The following is a 25,590-nucleotide window of genomic DNA, read 5'->3' on the forward strand; positions in this document are numbered from 1 at the left end:
AACAAAGCAGTGTTGATCCCATAAATCACAAATACTTACAGGGGAGAGAGTAGATTTTAAATGGTGTATCTGATTCCTTCCACATTAGTGAATGACTGTAGATGCTTAATGAAGTCTATTTGTTAAAACTGAGGGAATCAGAGTGACTGGTTGGGCCTATGCTAAAGTTGTTCTCGTGATAAGACTGTCTTGATTATTTATGATCAGTGTTCTTTCCTGAAAGGCACGGGATAGCCCGCAAGTGCTGTCTGGTGTAACAGCTGAAGGAAATGCAAGTGCATATGACCATAAACATCTAGGATTCTCTGAGAATGTAATTGATGAAATGTTAAAAATCCAAGGATAATATTTCTTAGAGTCCTCATGCTTTCACTGAATTAGGTTTTCCTGGTCATCTGACCTATCTGTTCAAATCAGATGGCAGACCTGATAGTGAGTGAACAAATGGAATTCCTCTACATTTTCTCAGTAAGTCTAGTACAGGGCTTTCAGTTCTAATCTGAAGCAGTAATCACTGTATATTAATACAACATAAATCAGACCTATGGTTGTATGGCAGAAACATTTTGGCCTCTTTTTTTTTTTTTTTTTTTTCAGTTCAGTTCAGTTCAGTTCCGTCGCTCAGTCATGTCTGACTCTTTGCGACCCCATGAGCTGCAGCACGCCAGGCCTCCCTGTCCATCACCAACTCCTGGAGTCCACCCAAACCCATGTCCATTGAGTCAGTGATGCCATCCAGTCATCTCATCCTCTGTCATCCCTTTCTCCTCCTGCCTTCAATCTTTCCCAGCACCAGGGTCTTTTCCAATGAGTCAGTTCTTTGCATCACATGGCCCAAGTATTGGAGCTTCAGCTTCAGCATCAATCCTTCCAGTGAATATTCAGGACTGGTCTCCTTTAGGATGGACTGGTTGGATCTCCTTGCATTCCAAGGGACTCTCAAGAGTCTTCTCCATCACCACAGTTCAAAAGCATCAATTCTTTGGTGCTCAGCTATCTTTATAGTCCAACTCTCACACCATACGTGACTACTAGAAAAACCATAGTTTTTGTATTGGTAAACTAATTTACTAGATTAGTTTTAATTTTTAAGAAGCCCAGTAAATAATGCCTTTCCCTCCTCCTTAATTTCTGAACCAGTTGAGAAACAAAACAAAGATATCATTGTATTAATGCATTACCTCTTAAAAATTTTTTTGGATATGCAGAGTCTTAGTTAAGGCATGTGGGATCTAGATGTAACCCATGCCCCCTGCATTGGGAGCATCTGGACCACCAGGGAAATCCCTATATATTGTATAAAATAATAATGATGATAATGTCTTTATGGTTTGTTTTTTTAAGAGATGGAATTAGAATATATAAAAGGATTTTTGAAGAGATAAAGTCAGAAGTCAATGGGGATAAATACTTTCTGGAAGGAGAGTAAAGATGTTGATTAACTTTAGACTTTGCAGCAGAGTAGATCTGGTAATTGATTACTGAGCCCACCAGCAAAAGGCTAGAAACAGTGTAAAACTTTCAAACTTAATAGAAAATAGAATAATCAAAAGCTTGGTTAAGTCAAGAGAAGTAGTGTGGGGAGGGGCTTGTGTCACATGGCCTCTTCTACTGCAGAGGAGACTGAGAAGTCAGAGAAGAACAGTCAGGATCAGAGAGACACAGGGACAGGGGAATTTGCCAGACTCCTTTCAGCAGCACCTCACTCTCAAGCATAATCGTATGAATTGTGCGAACAAGTAACATCTAACTCCTACCCAGTCCAAACTCCAGCAGTTTTTTTTTTTAATAGAACTCAATGAGCTGATTCTCAGATTTGCATGGGAATATAAACGACCAAGAAGAGCCAAGAACTCTTGAGGAAGAACATGAGAGAAAAATGTGCTTTCCCAGATTTTGTGATTTATCATAAAGCAGTAGTAATTAAAATTATAGTTGACAAATAGACTAATGGAAAGGAAGAGACAGACAAATGCACTGTTAGGTATCAGAGACAATGCTTCAGAGCAGTGGGGTTTAATAAACAATCCTGGAGCAACTGAAGAACATTATGGAAAAAATTGAACTTGGACTTTGATTTCACACCATACACAGAAATCGTTTCCAATGTCAAAAAACTATAGTTTTTTAGATATGATAAAAGAGAGTATGTTCATGTTCTTAAGGTAGAAAGATTTCTTAAACAAGACACAAAAATAGCTGTCAGGAAAAGACTGATAAATAATGACTTGAAACCGAGGAACACCATAAGGAAAATGAAAAGAGAAGCTACAGAGTGGGAGAAGATACTTGAAACACATTTAACCTGCAAAAGGCTTGTATTTAAAGGATATTTAAAGAACTCATGAAATCAATTAAAAATTGTACTTTGTAGTATAAAAAAGCAAACAGGCAAAAATAAGTGCTTCACCAAAACAAGCATATTCAAATATGGAGAAGGCGATGGCACCCCACTCCAGTACTCTTGCCTGGAAAACCCCATGGGCAGAGGAGCCTGGTGGGCTGCAGTCCATGGGGTCGCAAAGAGTCGGACACGACTGAGCAACTTCACTTTCACTTTTCACTTTCCTGCATTGGAGAAGGAAATGGCAACCCACTCCAGTGTTCTTGCCTGGAGAATCCCAGGGACGGGGGAGCCTGGTGGGCTGCCGTCTATGGCGTCGCACAGAGTCAGACACGACCGAAGCGACTTAGCAGCAGCAAACATAAGCAAGCTAGAAGGAAATAAAGTGACATGTTTAAGGTGCTGAAGAAAACTCCTGTCAACCCAGAATTCTATATCCAGGAGAAAGTCAGGGATGACTTGCAAATAAACAACAGTGACAGAATTGATTGCTAGGAGACAATTACAAGAAATGTTGAGTTCCTTGAGCAAAAACAATATCTCAGACAGGAGCTTGGATCTACACCAAAAAATAAAGAACACTAAAAATGGAAAATAGAATAAATGTCTTTTGTGGAGTTTTTTTGGGTCTAAAAGAGAACTGACTGTCTAAAGCAAAAATGGGAGCAGTGTAAGTGCTAATAACTTGTGTGACAATAAAACGCATGACAACAGTAGCAAAGGGTGGGAGGGAAGCACTGGCAACTGGAAAATTGTTGTGAGTTCCTCACACTGCACATGAAGTATCTTCAAATAATATTGAATGTAGACTCTAAAGAGGATTTTACACCCTGGTGTGTTGTTAGTCACTCAGTTATGTCCGACTCTTTGCGACCCCATGGACTGTATTTAGCCTTCCAGGCTTCTCTGTCCGTGGACTTCTCCAGGCAAGAATACTGGAGTGAGCAGCTATTCCCTTCTCCAGGGCAATCTTCCCAACTCAGGGGTTGAACCTGGGTTTCCTGCATTGCAGGCGGATTCCTTACACCTGAGCCATCAGGGAAGTCCCTTTACACCCTAGAACAAAACTGAAAAACAAAATTTAGAGGTATAAATAATAATAGTGGAACTAAAATGGAATCATAAAAATTCCTATTAATGCAAGAAAAAGAGGAAAAAAGAAACAAAAATTTGGACCAAATAGAAAAGAGCTGGCAAAGTGGTAGATTTTAATCCAGACAGTCAATAATCACAGTAAACATGAATACCAAGTAAAAAGAGACTGTTTAGATAAAAATGCAAAACCCAACTAGATGCTGCCTACAAACAAAGATGGCGGTGAAGTTGTAATGGGGGTGTGTATATCTGGGGTTTGGGGGCTGGTTGAGTTAGGTGGTAGCTGCACAAGGGTAATTTCTTTGTAATTGCTTGTTAAACTCCATTTTTTGTACTTGAAATGTATATTCCTGATAAATAAAGTGGCAATTAAATGTCTGCTGAGGTGGGGAAGGAGCCTCAATTCTTCCTTTCCTTGGGACACTGTGGACTTGCACTGAACAAGGATGCACCTGCCCTTCATGAATTGAGTGCCCTGACTGTTTACGGCCGCTGAGGGTTGCGAGACCTGTCTGTAAGCCACAGTGAGAGGCACAGCTCTTGACTGGCACAGAGGCAGACACAAGTCAGGGAATGTCATCTCAGGAAGGGCCTCAGAGGTCTCCTGATATTGGTCCTCACAGCGTGGGCTGGGTACCAGCAGCATCAGAGCCCTGGGAGAACTTGTTGGAAACACAGACTCCAAGACCCACCCAGACATACAATCAGAACCGCATCTCCAGGTGACTAGTAAGCACCACTCTAGCCTGTCCATCTGCTCACCAGTCCTTGATTTATCTGCTATGGTGGTGTTAGTTACCAACTCCTCAGTCCTGCTGAATGGCAGCAGGTGCAGGCATCTTGGATGCTTTACATGAGAAGCGCAGTCAAGTTGCATTCAGATGAGACCGTTGGCATCACAAAGGATACCTGCCTTTATTCACACCCAGGAATCGGTCCCAGGCCCTTTCTCAGCACCTTCCTTTCTTAACGGAGCATGTGTGTACTGAGCACCTGCTGCATGTGAGGCTCTGGGTCAGAGACTGGAGAAACTGAGGTAATCTGACAGTCCCTGGCCCCAAGCTGGGGTGGCAGTAGATGAGCAGATTTCCAGTGCAGAGTAGAGCCTGCAGTGCTCACAGCTTGCGCAGGGGACCCAGACGCACATGGGTTAGGCAGGTAATCCCAGAGGGAGAGGATGTGTGCTTGCTGGGGAAGGAGATACCTGTGCTGACCTACAAAGTAAGAATTAACCCAGGTGGAGCAGGTCAGGAGGAGTAGGAAGGGACCATTTTGGCAATAAGAAGAATGTTGTATTGGGAATTCCCTGGTGGCCTAGTGGATAGGACTCCGCACTTTCTCTGCTGAGCGCTAGTTCAATCCCTAGTTAGGCGACTAAGATCCTGCAAGCTGTGTGGTGTGGCCAAAAGAAAAAAAAAAAAAGTTTTATCTCAAAAGAGAAACTAACAGTTAGCTTTCCTTGTTTTTGTCTCTTAATACTCCAGAGGTGAATAGTCCAGTCTTCTCATTGGCCTGGTCTCTACTGTTTGATTGGAAAACTCTGGTAACTTTTCTCTGTCTCTGCTGTGGTGACTGTTCTCCCTTTTGACAGGCACAGGCATCCAGTGGAGGAACATGGGCCATATAGGAGGAGAGTTTAACTTCACTCAGGTGCTGCTGATGCTGCTGCTGGACTCTGTCATATATGGCTTGGTGGCCTGGTATGTGGAGGCCGTCTTCCCAGGAGAGTATGGTACACCCAAGCCCTGGTACTTCTTTCTCATGGTGAGTGCTGATGCTGCTGTTTTATAGATTGACACCAGGATCAATGCTTGTCATCAATGTTCCTATCCCTCTTGGTGATATTGGTTGCACCTTCAAACTCTGAGGAATCTAAGTGGGGTTCTCCAGTCTGGATTCACCCCAAACCTGTCAACTTATGGTTGCCAAAGGAGCATGATTAATGAGTCTCAGTCTCTCTGACTCTTGCCCCACTGCTAATTCCCTGTGCAGAGGCCCCTTAAGAGTGTGGTGGCTGTCTCATGGGCCCCCTTGAGTGGCAGGCCCTACATTTCCCCACAGAATACCACCCCAAAGAGCTAGAGCCCTCAGGACTCCTTGGCCTCTTTTCTCTTGGACTGGTGGCAAGGCCCTGGCGCTCTTTGAAACCTCTGTGACCCGAGGGCACAGCTTTCATTGACGACCCCATGAAGTTCTCAGAATCTCTTCTCTTCTACAATGACTGCATTTTTCTTACAAAGTTGAACTCATTATGCCTGATTTTTCCCTCTTGCAGATTCAGTCTGATCCCATCTGAATTGCACAGGTCCTCACTTCAGGCCTTGGCAAAGGCCGCCATGCTTGCCCTTCTTGGTCTGTGGAGAAGTGGGTGTTAGCACCAGTGTTTCTCCAGGCCTTTGCCCATGGGGAGGCTGCTGGCCGTCCCAACAGCTTCCCCCTTGCACCAGGAGTGTGCAAGTGAGGCATCTTCTGTAGCTCCATCCCCTGGACCATGGGTTGTAGGTTGAAATGCAGTTTATTAGTAGAGAGTCTGTGAGCAAATTCTTGACTCCTTCAGGCATCATCAAGTGTTGGATACCAGGAAATCTGGCAGGCGAGGCTGAGGATAGGGAAGTGTGAGAATTTAATTTACCAAAATATTTCTCTTTCAGAACAAGAAGCCAGTTCACCTAAACATATTAATGAGTTTACTTCCTCTCTAGCCCTCCTACTGGTCGGGAGAACCTATATCCCTTAGGAATCCTGTGCTAGACTTAGAGGATCCTCAGCAAGCTCTGGGAAACAAGTTCATTCAGGATGAGCCTACCAATTTGATAAAAGGAATTGAAATCCAGCATCTATACAAGGTATCAGCTCTCAGATCTTCTGAGAACTTGAGAAATAGTGTATAGAGGTTTCTGTTTCATTCTGACGGTTACAAGGTACATTTTGTGATAGATTTCTTTCTTTCTTTTTTTTTTTACATCTCAAACAAGCAGAACTTTATTAAACAGGCAGTGAGGGCAGGCTGACCCCAAAGGAGTGGCCTCGTGATAGATTTTTAATTCTCTCTGTCACATTATCCCCCAAATTAGAAGTTTAACGTAAAATGTCCTGTTGTCTGTCATAAAGTTAAATGACTAGATGGAGGGTCTAGATGATCTCTCTTGAAACAGTCTTACAAATGCCAGGCATCTCTTATTGGGGATGCCTTAGAACTCAGTCATTTGATGGCCAGCCTTGATCCACCAGTGTTATTATGTAACCAAATCAAGTGGTAAACCAGATGTTACTGCTGGCTTCCAGATATGGAAGTGTTCATCCTCTCTCCAGCGTCTGCTGAGTCCTGTGTTGACCAAGGGCTCCCCTGACAGGATGCCTGGGGGGTAAGCTCTATACCTGCTGTGTCCTCCAGGGGAGTCTTCCATTCCTCAGACAGGATGGGCCTATGGAGAGGTGGTGCCCTCCGTGTGGCTGATACACGGTCAGAGGCAAGGCACTAGCTCAGCACTTTGTGTCACCTTTCCTGACCTATGAGATCAAGTGGATCACGTCCTAGTCCAGGGGATCCATGGCACGGGGGATCATCCCCAGCCCCTCCACACCCTGTGGGAGCTGCTGGGAATGCTCCATCTTCACTGGATTTACTGTGGCTTCAGTATGCAGGGATTTCTCTCTCTTTTTTTCAAAACAGACAGCCTGCAGGCACATGGTTCTGCCATGATGTTGGCTGCTCAGTAAAGCCATCCCAGAGCCCTTTGCTCTTTCTACTCACTGACTTTCGTTTATTTTCCCTGGACCAGTGGAAGCATGTAGCTCCCTGCTGTGTGCTTGTCATTCCCTGCTTACAAGACGGCTGCTGAAGCTCATCTACAGGGAAAGATAAGAGCAAGGGGCTTTCTTTTGGGAAAAATTTTTTCCTTCCTCCCTCCCTCCCTTCTCTTCTGCCCTTCGGTAGATCACCCCTTCTTCTTCTTGCCTAGAATTCTGCCAAGTGTCCACCTTGACTTCAGAAAGGAGAGTGAGAAGTCAGGGAAGAGGCCTGACACACTTGATTCATAATAATCACACCAAATGGTGTTGGAGGCAAGGAAGTGTGCCAGCTTCCTTTCCTCAGCACCGTGCTCCCAAGCACAGTAGATAAATTGTGGGGAGGAGTGATACTCAAGTCTCACTCAGCTATAGTGTCTGCACTCCGGACCCCACATCCAGCCCTGATGGAGTTTGATGGGGCAGAAATTGTCTAAGACATAGACTGAAATGTGATGTTATCTCTGCAAATGGCATTGTGGGTGGTTTCATTTTCTTCTTTATGCTCTTATAAATGGATTACTTGTATAATAAGAAAAAAAATAAATGGTGTTTAAAATACTGAAAACATCTGATTTAGAAAACAGGCCAGTCTAGGGTTTTCTCCCTAGGACAACCACCCACAGAAGAGGCAGGGTGCCCTTTCTCAGGGGCTTGGCCAGGCGGTGAAGAGCAAGGTGGGCTCTAGAAGGAGGGAGATGATCTCATTCCAGCTCCGGGCCCTTCGTCCTCGAACTCTGGCCTCTGTGGTCCTGCTGCTCTCCCACCGGGTTCCCGAGGCCAGGGAAACCCCCCGCACCTTGCTGGTCCTCAGTAGCTCCAGGCAGCTAAACTGTGAAAGAAGGGGCTCCCTTTGTGAATTTCCACTTGGAGTTCCACTGTTGAACTTCCAGGGAATGTTGGTGTGGGTGCTCGGCCTGTCATAGGTTCTTCAGAAACGCCACAGCGTGTATGTTACGTTATCAGTCACACTTGGCTTTTCAACAGGTGTTCTACAAGGGAAGGGATGAACACGTGGCAGTTAAAGACCTGACCGTGAATCTATACCAGGGCCAGATCACGGTTCTGCTGGGCCACAACGGAGCAGGCAAGACCACCACCTGCAGCATTCTCACAGGTGCGTGTGGACCAGCTCGCCCAAGGAGGCACTGGAGAGATCCTTGATCCAGATCCAGATTGTTTGGCTCCATTTCCCGCCATCGGATTTCCCTGACATTTTTGTTTGTTGTTTGTTTTTTACCATCTAGTGATTCACATTACCCTGTGTCAGGAGGAGGGAATATCTGACTTTTTCAGTCAGTCTGAGGTACTTAGTTTCAAACACTTCCAGGAAACTGTGAACACTGCTGGGCATGTTTCCTTCCAAGCAGAACCTTCCAGTACAGTGAGGCACCACTGATCCCTCAACCAAACATTTCATCCAAACAAATCATACTTTTGATTGCCAGGAGCACTTTTAGAGTGATACCTGGTGGATTATGTTGAAGTTGTCTGTTTCAGAATAATTTTTATGCCTAAATAATTCTTCCCATCAACTAAAATAATACCTGTGATATTTGAAAACTCATTCATTCAAGAAAAATGTATTTATTGAAGGGTTAACCCATGTAAGGCTCTGTACTAAACCAGCAAGATACATTTCCAAATCTCAAGGAGCTCTGAAAGCTGACCAGTTCCTCTACTGGTTTTGGACACAGAACACCAGACATCTGGAGAGCTGGGAGCTCCTCAGACTCCAGCTGCCTCAACCCTCCTCACAGATTGCTGACATCCTTCCACTGAAAACTTTGAAGAGCAGTGATATTGTGAAGCTTGTTCTCAGGTGCCTTTGGTATTGGGACACACACACATATATATTCTTTTTTCAGATTCTTTTCCATTATAGGTCATTACAGGATATTAATGAATATAGTTCCCTGTGGTAAAATATAGTTTATCTGTCTATAGTAATGTATATATGTTAATCCCAAACTTCTAATTTATCCAGCCCCCTTTCCGCTTTGGTATCCATAAGTTTGTTTTCTATGTCTGTGAGTCTGTTTCTGTTCTGTAAATAAGTTTATTTGTATTCATTTTTTTAGATTGCATATATAAGTGATGTCATGATATTTGTCTTGCATTGTCTGCCTTCCTTCACTTAGTATGATGTCTTTAGGTCCATCCATGTTGCTACAAATGGCATTATTTCATTCTTTTTTTATGTCTGAGTAAAGCCTTCTTTATCCATTCTTTTGTTGATGGACATTTAGGTTGCTTCCATGTCTTGACTATTGTGAACCATGCTGCTATGAACATGGGGTGCATGTATCTTTTTGAATTAGAGTTTTTGTCTTTTCCAGGTATATGCCCAGGAGTGAGATTGTTGGATCATATGGTAATCCTGTTTTTAGTTTTTAGGAGCCTCCAGACAATGGCACCCCACTCCAGTACTCTTGCCTAGAAAATCCCATGGACAGAGGGGCCTGGTGGGCTGCAGTCCATGGGGTCGCTAGGAGTCGGACACGACTGAGCAACTTCACTTTCACTTTTCACTTTCATGCATTGGAGAAGGAAATGGCAACCCACTCCAGTGTTCTTGCCTGGAGAATCCCAGGGACGGGGGAGCCTGGTGGGCTGCTGTCTATGGGGTCACACAGAGTTGGACATGACTGAAGAGACTTAGTAGTAGTAGACTGTTTCTCATAGTGGCTGTACTAATTTACATTCTCGCCAATAGTGTAGAAGGGTTCCCTTTTCTCCTTACCCTCACCAGCATTTACTATTTGTAAATTTTTTGAAGTTAAGATGGCCATTTTGACTTGTGTAAGGTAATACTTTGTTGTGGTTTTGCTTTGTATTTCTCTAATAATTAGCAATATTGAGTGTCTTCTCATATGCCTGTTAGCCATCTATATGTCTTCTTTGGAGAAATGTTTATTTAGATTTTCTGCCCATTTCTTGATTGATTTTTTAAATATTAATCAGTATAAGTTACCTGTATATTTTAGAAATATTAATCCCTCGTCGATACATCATTTGCAAATATTTTCTTCCATTCTGTAGGTTGTCTTTTTGTTTTGTTTGTGGTTTTCTTTGCTGTGCAAAAACTTTTGGATCCCATTCATCTATTTTTGTTTACATTTTTCTTGCCTTAGAAGACAGATCCAAAAAAGTTATGATTTATGTCAAAGAATTTTCTGTTTTCTCTTAGGAGTTTGAGAGTAGCCAGTCTTACATTTAGTTCTATTTTGAGTTTATTTTTGTGTATGGTGTGAGAAAATGTTCCAATTTTATTCTTTTACATGTGAATGTCCCAATTACCTCACCACCACTTATTGAAGAGACTCTCTTTTCTACATTGTATATTCTTGCCTCCTTTGTCGTAGATTAATTGACCATAAGTGCATGAATTTGTTTCTGGCTTTCTATCCTGTTCCACTGATGAATGTGTCTGTTTTCATGCCAGTATCATACTGTTTTGATTATTGTAGTTTTGTAGTATAGTGTGAAGTCAGGAAGCATGATTCCTCCTATTCCATTCTTCTTTATCAAGACTGTTTTGGTGATCCAGGTTCTTTTGTGTTTTCATACAAATTTAAACCGTCTTTTTGTTCCAGGTCTGTGAAAAAAAATGCCATTGGTAATTTGATATGGATTGCATTGAATCTGTAGGTAGCCTTGGTAGTTTGATCATTTTAACAATAATAATTCTTCCAATCCAAGAGCACAGTAAATCTTTACATCTGTTGGTGTTGTCTTCCATTTCTTTCATCAGTATCTTACAGTTTTCCAGATTCAGATTTTTTATTATCTCCTTCAGTTCAGTTCAGTTGCTCAGTCATGTCTGACTCTTTGCAACCCCATGAATTGCAGCACGCCAGGCCTCCCTGTCCATCACCAACTCCTGGAGTTCACTCAAACTCATGTCCATTGAGTCGGTGATGCCATCCAGCCATCTCATCCTCTGTCGTCCCCTTCTCCTCCTGCCCTCAATCCCTCCCAGCATCAGAGTCTTTTCCAATGAGTCAACTCTTCGCATGAGGTGGCCAAAGTACTGGAGTTTCAGCTTTAGCATCAGTCCTTCCAAAGAACACCTAGGACTGATCTCCTCTACAATGGACTGGCTGGATCTCCTTGCAGTCCAAGGGACTCTCAAGAGTCTTCAACACCACAGTTCAAAGGCATGAATTCTTCGGTGCTCAGCTTTCTTCACAGTCCAACTCTCACATCCATACATGACTACTGGAAACACCATAGCCTTGACTAGACGGACCTTTGTTGGCAAAGTAATATCTCTGCTTTTTAACATGCTATCTAGGTTGGTCATAACTTTCCTTCCAAGGAGTAAGCGTCTTTTAATTTCATGGCTGCAGTCACCATCTGCAGTGATATTGGAGCCCAAAAAATAAAGTCTGACACTGTTTCTACTGTTTCCCCATCTATTTCCCATGAAGTGATGGGACTAGACGCCATGATCTTAGTTTTCTGAATGTTGAGCTCTAAGCCAACACTTTCACTCTCCTCTTTCACTTTCATCAAGAGGCTTTTTAGTTCCTCTTCACTCTGCCATAAGGGTGGTATCATCTGCATATCTGAGGCTATTGATATTTCTCCCGGCAATCTTGATTCCACTTGTGCTTCTTCCAGCCCAGCATCTCTCATGATGTACCCTGCATATAAGTTAAATAAGCAGGGTGACAATATACAGCCTTGATGTGCTCCTTTTCCTATTTGGAACCAGCCTGTTTTTCCATGTCCGGTTCTAACTATTGCTTCCTGACCTGCGTATAGGTTTCCCAAGAGGCAGGTCAGGTGGTCTGGTATTCCCATCTCTCAGAATTTTCCACAGTTTATTGTTATCCACACAGTCAAAGGCTTTGGCATAGTCAATAAAGCAGAAATAGATGTTTTTCTGGAACTCTCTTGCTTTTTCAATGATTCAGCGGATGTTGGCAATTTGATCTCTGGTTCCTCTGCCTTTTCTAAAACCAGCTTGAACATCTGGAAGTTCACGGTTCACATATCGGTGAAGCCTGGCTTGGAGAATTTTGAGCAATACTAGCGTGTGAGATGAATGCAATTGTGCGGTAATTAGAGCATTTTTTGGCATTGCCTTTCTTTGGGATTGGAATGAAAACTGACCTTTTCCAGTCCTGTGGCCACTGCTGAGTTTTCCAAATTTGCTGGCATATCGAGTGTAGCACTTTCACAGCATCATCTTTCAGGATTTGAAACAGCTCAACTGGAATTCCATCACCTCCACTAGCTTTGTTCATAGTGATGTTTTCTAAGGCCTGCTTGACTTTGCATTCCAGGATGTCTGGCTCTAGGTGAGTAATCACACCATCATGATTATCTGGGTCGTGAAGATCTTTTTTTGTCCAGTTCTTCTGTGTATTCTTGCCACCTCTTCTTAATGTCTTCTGCTTCTGTTAGATCCATACCATTTCTGTCCTTTATTGAGACCATCTTTGCAAGAAATGTTCCCTTGGTATCTCTAATTTTCTTGAAGGGATCTCTAGCCTTTCCCATTCTGTTGTTTTCCTCTATTTCTTTGCATCTGTTTCTACTACCCCTAAATGTCCCTGTACACGGTCATGGAACATACACTCCTTGAAAGCTGCTGACTGTGACATGAAACGTAGGATAGTATGTGTAAGAGCAGCAGACAAAGCAGGGGGCCTCAGTAAGCCTTTGCACTGTTGTGGCTCTGAATGACAATGACTTTAGGATGTTATATCTTCCACTTACTTCTAGGACTTATTACTCCCTCAAGTGGACAGGCATTTATCAATGGATATGAAATTTCTCAAGACATGCTTCAAATCCGGAAGACCATGGGCTGGTGCCCCCAGCATGATATCTTATATGATAACTTGACTGTAGCAGAACATCTTTATTTCTATGCTCAGGTGAGTCACTGGATGATAGACTTGGTTTCCTCTGTATCTATTTTTAAGGATGGTAAGATAACTCACAACTTTCTGACTCAACCTCAGAGGGACTTGAAGCCCCGTATGGACACTATTCCCTAAACATTCAGGAAGAGGAAGGGGTGTGGCATTTAAGATCTTTGAATTAAAGAGTTTCTAGAAAGTATTGTTTTAGTCTAATTGTTTATTGATGAAATTCACCATTTTGCTTATTTTGCAATATAAAATTCAGTAGTTTTGAAAACTACATTCACAGCACTCTCTAACTACAGAACATTTTCATCTCCCTGAAAAGAAACCTGGATCCATCAATGGTCACTCCCCATTCTTCCTTCCCCCCAGCCCCTGGAAATCACTAATCTGCTTTCTGTCACTGTAGATTTGACTATTCTAAGTAGTTCATGTGAGTGGAATCACACAAAATGTGACCGCCGACTGTGTCTGGTTTCTTTCACTTAATGTGTTCAAGAATTATCCATATTTCAGCATGTATCAATATTTCAGTCCTTTCGATGGCTGAATAATGTTCCATTGTATGGAACTGTGTGCCATATCTTGGTTATCCATTCATCAGTCGATGGACTCCTGGGTTGTACCTTTTGGCCATGTGAATAATACCGTGAATACTAGTGTTCAGGTTTTTGTTTAAACACCTATTTTCAGTTCTTTGGAGTATATGCCTAGCAGTGAAATTCATGAGTCATAAGGTCCACCTCTGCGTTTAACTTTTTAAAAAACTTTCTGAGGTACTTCCATTCTAGGTGCCATAAATTGATATCTCATGGTGGGTTTGATTTGCATTTCCCCAATGACTATAATGATATTAAGCATCTTTTCATTTGCTTATTGGTCATTTATTTATTTGGAGAAATGTCTACTAAAGTCCTTTGCCCATTTCTCAGTTGGGTTGCTTATCTCTTTGTAGTTTAGCTTTGAGAATTTTTAATGTATTCTAGATGGTAGATCCTTATCAAGTATATGATTTGCAAAAAACCTTCTCCCATTTCTGTGCATTTTCTTTTCCCTTTGTTGATAATGTCCTTTGATGCACAAAAGTTTTGAATTCTGATGAAATTCAGTGTATCTGTATTTTCTTTACTTGTTATGCTCTTGATGTCATATTTTAAAAAGCATTGCCTGGGATTTACACCTGTTTCCTTGTGAGAGTTTCATGCATTAGTTCTTACATTTAGGTCTTTGATACATTTTGAGCTAATTTTTAGATGGTGTGAGATAGAGGTCAGATTCATTCTTTTGCATGTGAGTATTCAGTTGTCCAGCACCATTTGTTGGAAAGACCATTATTTCCCCATTGAATAGTCTTGGCACCTTTGTCAGAAATCAATTGACCGTAGATATGTGGGATTATTCCTGGACTCTCAACTCTATTTCATTGGTCTATGCATCTGTCCTTATGCCAATACCACAATTTCTTAACTACTATAGCTTTGTAGTAAGTTTTAAACAATATTTAATTATTTATTTGGCTGTGCCAGGTCTTAGTTGAGGCATTTGGGATCTAGTTCCCTGATTAAACCTGGGCCTGCTGCATTGGGACCATGGGAGTTTTTGCCACTAGACCACCAGGGAAGTCCCTGTAGTAAGTTTTGAAATCAACGAATGTGAGTCCTTTTTTGTTTTCAAGATTGTTTTGCCTGTTCCAGGTCCCTTTCATTTCCATGTAAATTCTAGGGTCAGCTTGCCCCTTGGACTCTTTATTCTTCTAATATGCTACATCACTGCAGTGCAGTTCAGCACTAAGGATGGAGCCAGTGCTCGCTTCACACGCTACAGGCACAGTGCCCGAGGCCACGTCAGAAAACAGCCACGCCCCTGGGCTCCCAACAAAGCACTGCCCGCAACCCGGCTACAAAGTCAGGAGTTCCCACTGACTCCTCAGCTTCACCAATTCACTAGGACTCACAGAACGCAGGATTATAGTATATATTATATGCATATATTATAAAGGATACATAAATCAGGACCAGCCGAAAGAGGAGACATGCAGGGTGATGTCTGGGAGGGTCCCAGATGAAAAGCTTCCATGTCTTAAGGACTGCGTCACCCTCTTGGTGCATCACTGTAGAGAGGGTCGCTCACCTAAGCTTCACCCAAGTGTCTAGTTTTTATTGGAGTTTCATTACATAGGTTCATGAGTGAATCATGAACCTCGTGACTAAACTAAATCTGCACTCTCTCCCTCCTAGCAGATTGGGAGATCAGATTGATAACCTGGCTCAAAGTCCCAGCTCTCAAATCACATGGTTGATCTTTCTGGTATGATCAGCCAGGATCTCGATCACTTCAGTAGCAGGTGTGGCCTGAGGGTACTACCAGGAATACCAAAAACATCCCATCACTCCAAGGATTTAGAGGCTCCTCCCAGTAACTGGGGACAGACACCAGGCAGATTCTTTACTAGTTAATGCTTATAATGATTCTTAATATATTGAACCTTTCTTGCATTCCTGGGATAAATCCCAGTTGGTCATGGTGTATAACCCTTTTAATATGCTGTAGTGGCTGGGCTGGAAGAAGCACAAGCTGGAATCAAGATTGCCGGGAGAAATATCAATAACCTCAGATGTGCAGATGACACCACCCTTATGGCAGAAAGTGAAGAGGAGCTAAAAAGCCTCTTGATGAAAGTGAAAGAAGAGAGTGAAAAAGTTGGCTTAAAGCTCAACATTCAGAAAACGAAGATCCTGGCATCTGGTCTCATCACTTCATGGGAAATAGATGGGAAACAGTAGAAACAGTGTCAGACTTTATTTTTGGGGGCTCCAAAATCACTGCAGATAGTGGTTGCAGCCATGAAATTAAAAGACACTTACTCCTTGGAAGAAAAGTTATGAGCAACCTAGATAGCATATTGAAAAGCAGAGACATTACTTTGCCAACAAAGGTCCATCTAGTCAAGGCTATAGTTTTTCCAGTGGTCATGTATGGATGTGAGAGTTGGACTATGAAGAAGGCTGAGCGCCAAAGAATTGATGCTTTTGAACTGTGGTGTTGGAGAAGACTCTTGAGAGTTCCTTGGACTGCAAGGAGATCCAACCAGTCCATTCTAAAGGAGATCAGTCCTGGGTGTTCTTTGGAAGGACTGATGCTAAAGCTGAAAGTCCAATACTTTGGCCACCTCATGCGAAGAGTTGACTCACTGGAAAAGACTCTGATGCTGGGAGGGATTGAGGGCAGGAGGAGAAGGGGACGACCGAGGATGAGATGGCTGGATGGTATCACTGACTTGATGGAGATGAGTTTGAGTGAACTCCAGGAGTTGGTGATGGACAGGGAGGCCTGGCGTGCTGCAATTCATGGGGTCGCAAAGAGTCAGACACAACTGAGCGACTGAAGTGAACTGAACTGAACTTAGTATTAATAAGTCATTTGTTTAGATGGTTCAAGATGCAAAAGCCAGGTCTTCCCTGGCAGTCAAGTGGTTAAGACTCTGCCCTTTCACTACCAAGGGCCCAGGTTCAATCCCTGGTCAGGGAAACTAAGATCCCACACGCCTCACAGCTTGTGGGAAAAAAAGATGCAAAAGCCTTGTATCCCTTTCCCTGAAGGTAATAAGTTTACTGTGTATCTTTCTCATGTATAGTTTATGTATATATGATACCCCCCTTATTTGTGGGGGATTTGCTCCAAGACCACCAGTGGATGCCTGAAATCTCAGATAGTACCAAAGTCTATATGTCCTCTGTTTTTTCCCTGTACATGCAATGTATGACAAAGTTTAATTTATAAATTAAGCACAGCAAGACATTAAAAACAGTCAATAAAATAGAACAATTATAACAATATACTGTAATAAAGGAGCTTCCCTGGTGGCTCAGATGGTAGAGAATCCGCCTGCAAAGCAGGAGACTCAGGTTCAACCCCTATGTCAATAAGATTCCCTGGAGGAGCAGATGGCCACCAACTGCAGTATTCTTGCCTGGAGGGCTCCATGGACAGAGGAGCCTGATGGGCTGTAATAAAAGTTATGTGAATGTGATCTTTCTCAAAATATTTTATTGTACTGTACTTAGAGGTGGCACTAGTGGTAAAGAACCCATCTGCCAATGCAGGAGATATGAGAGACATGGGTTTGATCCCTAGGTCAGGAAGAAACCCTGGAGGAGGACATGGCAACCCACTCCAGTATTCTTGCCTGGAGAATCGCATGGACAGAGGAGCCTGGCAGTTACAGTCTGTGTAGTTGCAAAGTCAGACACGACTGAAGCGACTTAGCATGCACGCACCGTTCTTGTGATTTGAGATGCTAAGATGCCCATGTGAAGAGATGAGGTGAGGTGAAGGACTTCGGGCACTGTGACGCAGCTTTAGGCTCTTGACCTTCTGACAGTTCATCAAAAGGAGGATCCAGGCTCCAGGTGATCCTGGATCATCAGGTCATGGAAGTGTTGATGGTTGGATGTCAAAACCAGATGATGTCGATGGGTAGGGATCCTGAGCAGGACAGAGCAGCATGGCACACGATTTCAGAGTTCAAGACACTCAGAAGGGTGTGCACAATTTAAAACTTACAAGTTTATTTCTGTTAATTTTCTATTTAATGTTTTCAGACCATGGTTCACTGTGGGTAATGGGTAACTAAAACTGTGGAAAGAAAAATCTCAGATAAGGGAGATAAGGAGTTACTGCTCTACAAGCAAAATGCTTGTTGCACGCTCCCTGGCCCCATTGGAAGCCCAGGCCGGATCTCCATCCCTGCCGTTTCAGCTGAAAGGCTTGCCCCGTCAGAAGTGCCCTGAGGAGGTCAAACGCATGCTGCACGTGCTCGGGCTGGAGGAGAAGCGGGACTCCCGGAGCAGGTTTCTGAGCGGCGGGATGCGGCGCAAGCTCTCCATCGGCATCGCCCTCATCGCGGGCTCCAAGGTAGGCCCGGGGGGCCTGCGGCATGACCTGCAGCCCAGGCCGGGGCTCTGCCGTCCTCACGGGGCCGCCCCTCCGCCCTCCAGGTGCTGATGCTGGACGAGCCCACCGCAGGCGTGGACGCCATCTCCAGGAGGGCCATCTGGGACCTTCTGCAGCAGCACAAGAGCGACCGCACCATCCTACTGACCACCCACTTCATGGACGAGGCCGACCTGCTGGGGGACCGCATCGCCATCATGGCCAAGGGGGAGCTGCAGTGCTGCGGGTCGCCGCTGTTCCTCAAGGAGAAATACGGTGGGCGGGGCCGGGGGGCAGCCGGAAGTCCATTCGGCACGGGGTCCGCGTGGCTGGCCCAGGAGCGGGGGGAAGTGTCCACTGGTCACGTTCTCCGAGGGCCCCTGAGGTCAAGTGAGGAGCGGTCTTCTCTAGGCGGCCTGTCTGCTCCCTGTGGGTGGAGACCGAGGCCCAGGCGGAGGGGCTGTGAGAATGAGGAGGAGGAGAGTGGAAAGAATCGCTGAGACTTGGAGTCAGAAGGCCTGTGCCTGAGCTCCATGCTGCTAGTTTACCCCTTCTTCATCCTTGTTACCAAGTTAGTTCATCGTTTTGTAGCCTTAGTTTCAGTTCAGTTCAGTTGCTCAATTGTGTCCAACTCTTTGCGACCCCATGGACCGCAGCACGTCAGGCTTCTCTGTCCATCACTATCTCCCGGAGCTTATTCAAACTCACGTCCATCGAGTCAGTGATGCCATCCAACCATCTCATCCTCTGTCATCCCCTTCTCCCGCCTTCAATCTTTCCTAGCATCAGGGTCTTTTCAAATGAGTCAGCTCTTCGCATCAGGTGGCCAAAGTATTGGAGCTTTAGTTTCAGCTTCAGTCCTTCCAACGAATATTCAGGACTTATTTCCCTTAGGATGGACTGGTTGGATCTCCTTGCAGTCCAAGGGACTCTCAAGAGTCTTCTCCAGCACCACAGTTCAAAAGCAGCAATTCTTCAGCTCTCAGATTTCTTTATAGTCCAACTCTGACATCCATACATGACTACTGGAAAACTATAGTTTTGACTAGACAGACCTTTGTTGGCAAAGTAATGTCTCTGCTTTTAATATGCTGTGTAAGTTGGTCATAGCTTTTCTTTCAAGGAGCAAGCATCTTTTAATTTCATGGCTGCAGTCGCCATCTGCAGTGATTTTGGAGCCCAAGAAAATAAAGTCTCTCACTGTTTGCATTGTTTCCCCATCTATTTGCCATGAAGTGATGGGACCAGATGCCACGAGCTTAGTTTTCTGAATGTTGAGTTTTAAGCCAGCTTTTTCACTCTCCTCTTTCACTTTCATCAAGAGGCTCTTTAGGTCCTCTTCACTTTCTGCCATAAGGGTGTCATCATCTACATATCTGAGGTTATTGATATTTCTTCTGGCAATCTTGATTCCAGCTTGTGCTTCAACCAGGCCAGCATTTCGCATGATGTACTCTGCATATAAGTTAAGTAAACAGAGTGACAATATACAGCCTTGACGTACCCCTTTCCCAATTTGGAACCAGTCTGTTATTCCATGTCCAGTTCTAACTGTTGCTTCTTGACCTGCATACAGATTTTTCAGGGGGCAGGTCAGGTGGTCTGGTGTTCCCACCTCTTGAAGAATTTTCCACAGTTTGTTGAGATCCACACAGTCAAAGACTTTGGCATAATCAATAAAGCAGAAGAAAATGTTTTTCTGGAACTCCCTTGTTTTTTCAGTGATCCGGTGGATATTGGCAATTTGATCTCTGGTTCCTCTGCCTTTTCTAAATCCGGCTTGAACATCTGGAAGTTCATGGTTCATGTACTGTTGAAGCCTCACTTGAATAGTTTTGAGCATTACTTTGCTAGCGTGTGAGATAAGTGCAATTGTGTAGTAGTTTGAGCATTCTTTGGCATTGCCTTTCTTTGGGATTGGAATGAAAACTGACCTTTTCCAGTCCTATGGCCACTGCTGAGTTTTCCAAACTTGCTGGCATATTGAGTGCAGCACTTTCACAGCATCATCTTTCAGGATTTGAAATAGCTCAGCTGGAATTCCATTACCTCCGCTAGCTTTATTCCTTGTTATACTTCCTAAGGCCCACTTGACTTCACATTCCAGGGTATCTGGCTCTGGGTGAGTAATCACACCATCATGGTTATCTGGATCATGAAGATCTTTTTTGTACAGTTCTGTGTATTCTTGACACCTGTTGTCAGTATCTTCTGCTTTTGTTAGGTCCATACCGTTTCTTTCCTTTATTGTGTCCATCTTTGGATGAAATATTCCATTGATATCTCTAATTTTCTTGAAGAGATCTCTAGTCTTTCCCATTCTATTATTTTCCTTTATTAAAATGAAGATTAAGAGACCTTGTTCCTCAAAGAGGGAGCTAATGCCTGCATAGGGTGAGTTGTTCTCTCCACAGTGGGGTGCACTCCTGCTGGACGTCTTGCCACAGACATCCCCCTCTTTTCCTGGCCCCTAGCCATCTGGGTTTCCCTCTAGTGTCTCTGACTGCTCCTCTGCATCACATCTACTTCTAGGCTTGGAAGTGCCCAGGTCACGTCACTATTTTTTCCCCTGCTCACTGACTTAGTGGTCTCATTCAGTGTCCTGACTTATACGTATCTGTGCTGAAAAATGTCTCTGCAAGACCTCTCAGCTGAACTCCAGATTTGTGTATCTAACTGCTTACTGTCCACACCCCTAGACAGTGAATATATCTGTTGGACTGTCCATGGCTGGTGCACAGCTGAACTCTAGCTCTTGACCAACACACCAGTTCACGCAAAGTAAAGGCAGCTCCATCCTTTTAGCAGCTTGGCCGGAGTCTCAGGGCTCCCTGATCCTCTGCGTCTCATAGCGCATATCTGATCCATCTGCCAATCCCCGTGGCCTTGCCTTCCTCACCCCCTGGCCCAGCCTACTGTCTCCCTACCTGAATCATTGAAGTTGCTTCCAGCCCACAGCTGGCCTCTGGCCCACTTGTCAGAATGAGTGTGCTGCTCTGCTGCTCAGTCCACTGATGACTTCCCATCCCACTTTCTGAAAGGAGAAAGCAGGGTCCTGGGAGTTGCTCAAACGCCTTGCTTAGCCTGGTCCCGCTTCCCCAGCCATTTCTCCCGATATTCTTCTGCTTCCGCCTCAGGGCCCCCTTTCTGATCCAGGACATGGGCCTCCTCCTGCATCCCAGACTACATATCATCACGCCTCCTCCTCTTCCTCAGGTCTTCAGTCCTTTCAGAGATGTCACATTCTTAGTGAGGCCTTCCCCACCTTCAAAGTCATGATCCCTAATACTCTGTATCCCCTTCCTGTTCATCTTTCACCTTAGCACTTGTCACTAATATGGTCTTGATTTACTTATTTACCTTATCATATGTCTCACGTTACTGTCATGAAAGCTCCTTGAGTGAGAGTAGGGAGTTTTGACTGTTTGACCTGCTTCTATATACTCAATGTCTAGAAAAGTGCCTGTCAGGTCATAAGAGCTCAGCGACTGTTTGTTGAGTGACTACAGTGCCAGCAATGTAGCAACAAGTGTTACTAGTAGCTTCTGAAAGAATATTTAGAATACCATAGGGTATGTCTCTCAAAACATAATTTAATTATGAAAGAGATACTTTTGTTCTTACCCTTAATGTTCAAGGTCTCTTTCTGCTCAATTTTCACTTCCCCACATTAGTTATCCCTTAAGCAGAGTGTTGCCTTTAATGCAGCCCTCCTTTATTTTGCCTAGTATTGCTAAATGCTGTTATCACCTTCCAACTATGGAGTCAAAGGAGAGACTCAAGAATAGTGTTATAGACTTTCCAAGGCAAATTCACCACAGCTCTCCAGCTTGTCTAACCTATGGAGCTGTCATGTTCTAGGCTATAGAACATTTAAGGGTAACTAAAAAGAGAAAAACCATTTCATGATCTTTTAAATGTTTCAGGTGCAGGATATTATATAACTCTGGTAAGAAAACCACGTTGTGACACAGAGAAGATTTCCCTTCTGGTTTACCAGCACATACCAAATGCAGTTTTCCAGTCTAGCATTGGAGAAGAACTGACATTTATACTTCCTAAAGAGAGCACGCACAGGTATGGACCTGAGAGGGCTGGAGTAATTGCTTGCATGTGCTCAATGTTCAGTCATCTCGCCCACCCCTGTCCTCACCAAGGACTTTCAATTCTGTAATGGTTTGGATTTCTAGGCCTTTGATATTTCCTAGAAAGAAATCGGAGAAGGCAATGGCACCCCACTGCAGTACTCTTGCCTGGAGAATCCCAGGGACGGAGGAGCCTGGTGGGCTGCAGTCCATGGGGTCGCTAAGAGTCAGGCACGACTGAGTGACGTCACTTTCACTTTTCACTTTCATGCATTGGAGAAGGAAATGGCAACCCACTCCAGTGTTTTTGCCTGGAGAATCCCCGGGACAGAGGAGCCTAGTGGGCTGCCGTCTATGGGGTCGCACAGAGTCGGACACAACTGAAGCGACTTAGCAGCAGCAGCAGCAGCAGAAAGACACCACACTCCAGCCAGAGTGCACTTGAGAATATAGGACTCTGTTGTTGTTTAGTCACTAAGTCATGTCTGACTCTTTTGCAGCCCCATGGACTGTAGCCCGCCAGGCTCCTCTGTCCATGGGATTTCCCAGGGAAGAATACTGGAGTGGGTTGCCATTTCCTTCTGCAGGGGATCTTCCTGACCCAGGGATCGAACCTGCATCTCCTTCATTGGCAGGAGGGTTCTTTATCATCTGAGCCACCAGGGAAGCCTTTTGATCATGTTCCCTCCCTCCTTAAAAACCCCTGATGGCGCCCAGCTGCTTTCAGATTAAAATAAAATTCTTTATGATGGCGTCAAAGGGGTCCTTGACTATGTGAACTCTAATTACAGGCACCCAAGTAACTGGGCTCAGATGAAAACTGTACTTGATTTTCCTTTATATTACAGTTGACCCTTAAACGACACAGGTTTGAACTGTGTGAGTCCACATATACCCGGATTTTTCAATAAATAGGTTACTATGGTACTACACTACCCCTCGTTTGGTTAAATATGTGGATGCAGAACATTTGGATTTGGAGGGCTAACTATAAAGTTATAAGTGGATTTTCCATGTGGGGTGGGAGCCAAGGTCAGCCTTGTAATTATTTCAGACCTCAGACTTGTTCCCAACATGTCCCTCTCTCCCTCTCCTCAGTCCTCATGTATCTTTCGGATAGGAATCTTAGTTATACTTCATTGAGAAAGTAAATACCATCCAACAAGTACTCTATTTATCCCTTTTAACAGACCTACAAGCTTGCTTTTTTCAACACCAGCTCAAGTACTCAGCCACTTGGTCTTAGGAGTTTGCTGGTTTGATTATTTCCTCTTTCATCTACATCATCGACTTTTCTTCTTTGGCTCATGTCCATGAACATATTAGTGTGCTCTGGAGATGCACTGTCTTGAGCCTGCCTCTCTTTCCAGCCACCACTCCATGTCCTGTAACCCTGCGCAGCTGAAGCTCTCTAAAACTAGGTTAATCATGTTGCCTGCTTTATCTCATTGCCCACGCATTACTCAGTCTCCTTCACAGTGACTTTCACACCCTTCCATGCAAGCTGGAAAAATGCCTATTCAGGTCTTCTGCCCGTTTTAAAATTAGGTTGTTTGTCTTTTTGATATTGAGTTCAATGAGCCATTTATATGTTTTTGGATATTAACCCCTTATCAGTCACATACTATTTGCAAATATTTTCTCCCATTTCAGTAGCTAATCTTTGATGTTTTTTTTTTTTGTCGATAGTTTCCTTTGCTGTGCAAAAGCTTTTAAGTTTAATTAAGTCCCGTTTGTTTTTGCTTTTGTTTTCTTTGCCTTAGGATATAGGTCCAAAAAAATATTGTTATGGTTTATGTGAAACTGTGTTCTGCCTTTGTTTTCTTCTAGGAGTTTTATGATTTCTGGCCTTACATTTAGGTCTTAGTCCATTTTGAGTTTATTTTTTTTATATGGTGTGAGACAGTGTTCTAATTTCATTCTTTTCGTGTAGCTGCCCAGTTTACTTCTCAGCACAGCTTAACAAAGAGACTGTTTCCCCGTTGCCTGTTCTTGTCTCCTTTGTTGTAAACTGATTGGCTGTAGCTGCGTGGGCTTATTCTGGGGTCTCTGTTCTGTTCCATTGATCCACTTGTCTGTTTTGTGCCAATACCATACCGTCGCTTTATGTGATACTTCCAGCTCTAGTCTTTTTTTTTTTTTCTCTCAAGATGGCTTTGGCTATTCAGGCCCTCTTATGTTTCCATACAAATTTTAGAATTATTTGTTCTAGTTCTGTCAAAAATGTCATTGGTATCTTGATAGAGATTGCATTGAATCTGTAGATTGCCTTGGACTATATGGTCATTTTAACCATAATAGTTCTTCCAGTCTAAGAACAAGTGTATCTTTTTACCTCTTTGTGTTGTCTTCAATTTCTTTCATCAGTGCCTTATAGTTTTCTAAGTACTGGTCTTTTATCTCCTCAGGTATGTTTGTCCCTGGCTATAATGTTCTTTATGTGATGGTAAATGAAATTGTTTCCTTCATTCTCCTTTCTGATAATTTTTTGTAAGTGTACAGAGTTCTGTGTACAGAGCAGAGTAATATAGAACAATAGAGTTCTGTATATTAACTTTGTATCCTTTAAATTTTACAAATTCATTGATGAGTTCTAGTAGTTTTTTTATGGCATCTTGAGGATTTTATACACATAGTATCATGTCACCTGAAAATGGAGACAGCTTTGCTTCTTCCTTTCCAATATGGATTTCTTCTATTTCTTTTTTTTTTTTCTTCTTCTTCTATTTCTTTTCTTGTCCAGTTGCTGTGGCCAGGACTTCCAAAACTATGTTGAATGAAAGTGGTGAGAGTGAGCATCTTTGTCTTGTCCCTGATCTTAGAAGAAACACCTGCAGTTTTTCACATCAAGTGTGATGTTAGCTGTGGGCTTATATGTGGCCTTTATTATGTTGAGGAACGTTCATTCTATTCTCACTCTGTGGAGAGTTTCTGATGTAAATGGATATTGAATTTTGCCCAGAAATTTTTCCTTCATCTGTTGAGGCAATCATATGAGTTTTATTCTCTAGTTTGTTAATGTGGTGTATCACATTGATTGATTTGCAGATACTGAACCAAACCTTGCATCCCTGAAATAAATCCCACTTCATCATGGTATGTGAACCTTTTAATATGTTGTTGAATGCAGTTTGTCAATATTTTGTTCAGAATTTCCGCATCTATGCTCATCAGTGATATTGGCATGTAATTTTCTTTTTGTGTGTGATATCTTTGTCTAGTTTTGGTATCAGGGCCTTATAGAATGAGCTTGGAAGCATTATGTCCTCTGCAATTTTTTGAAGTAGCTTGAGAAGGATTTTTCTTCTCTAAATGTTTGGTAGAATTCACTTGTGAAGCCAGCTGGTCCTGGACTTTCGTTTGTTGGGAGCTTTTAAAAATTATTTCTGATTCAGTTTCATTACTGATAGTTGATCTGTTCATATTTTCTATTTCTTCCTGGCTCAGTCTTGAATTTCTGTGA

General features: G+C 43.3%; 1 protein-coding gene across 1 annotated transcript in view; it reads left to right on the forward strand.

The window, feature by feature from the left end:
• The window catches only part of LOC101115931 (ATP-binding cassette sub-family A member 17), a 101,029-nt gene that overhangs the window by 35,916 nt on the left and 39,523 nt on the right, over positions 1 to 25,590 (forward strand). Inside the window, exons 9-15 of the mRNA XM_027961952.3 lie at positions 5,031 to 5,203; positions 6,142 to 6,285; positions 8,216 to 8,345; positions 12,965 to 13,119; positions 17,869 to 18,024; positions 18,108 to 18,318; positions 21,969 to 22,119. Of these exons, the coding sequence (XP_027817753.1) occupies positions 5,031 to 5,203; positions 6,142 to 6,285; positions 8,216 to 8,345; positions 12,965 to 13,119; positions 17,869 to 18,024; positions 18,108 to 18,318; positions 21,969 to 22,119 (1,120 nt within the window). The remainder of the gene's footprint in view (positions 1 to 5,030; positions 5,204 to 6,141; positions 6,286 to 8,215; positions 8,346 to 12,964; positions 13,120 to 17,868; positions 18,025 to 18,107; positions 18,319 to 21,968; positions 22,120 to 25,590) is intronic.

This window comes from Ovis aries, chromosome 24 (genome assembly GCF_016772045.2).
Source record: "Ovis aries strain OAR_USU_Benz2616 breed Rambouillet chromosome 24, ARS-UI_Ramb_v3.0, whole genome shotgun sequence".
Classification (NCBI taxonomy): domain Eukaryota; kingdom Metazoa; phylum Chordata; class Mammalia; order Artiodactyla; family Bovidae; genus Ovis; species Ovis aries.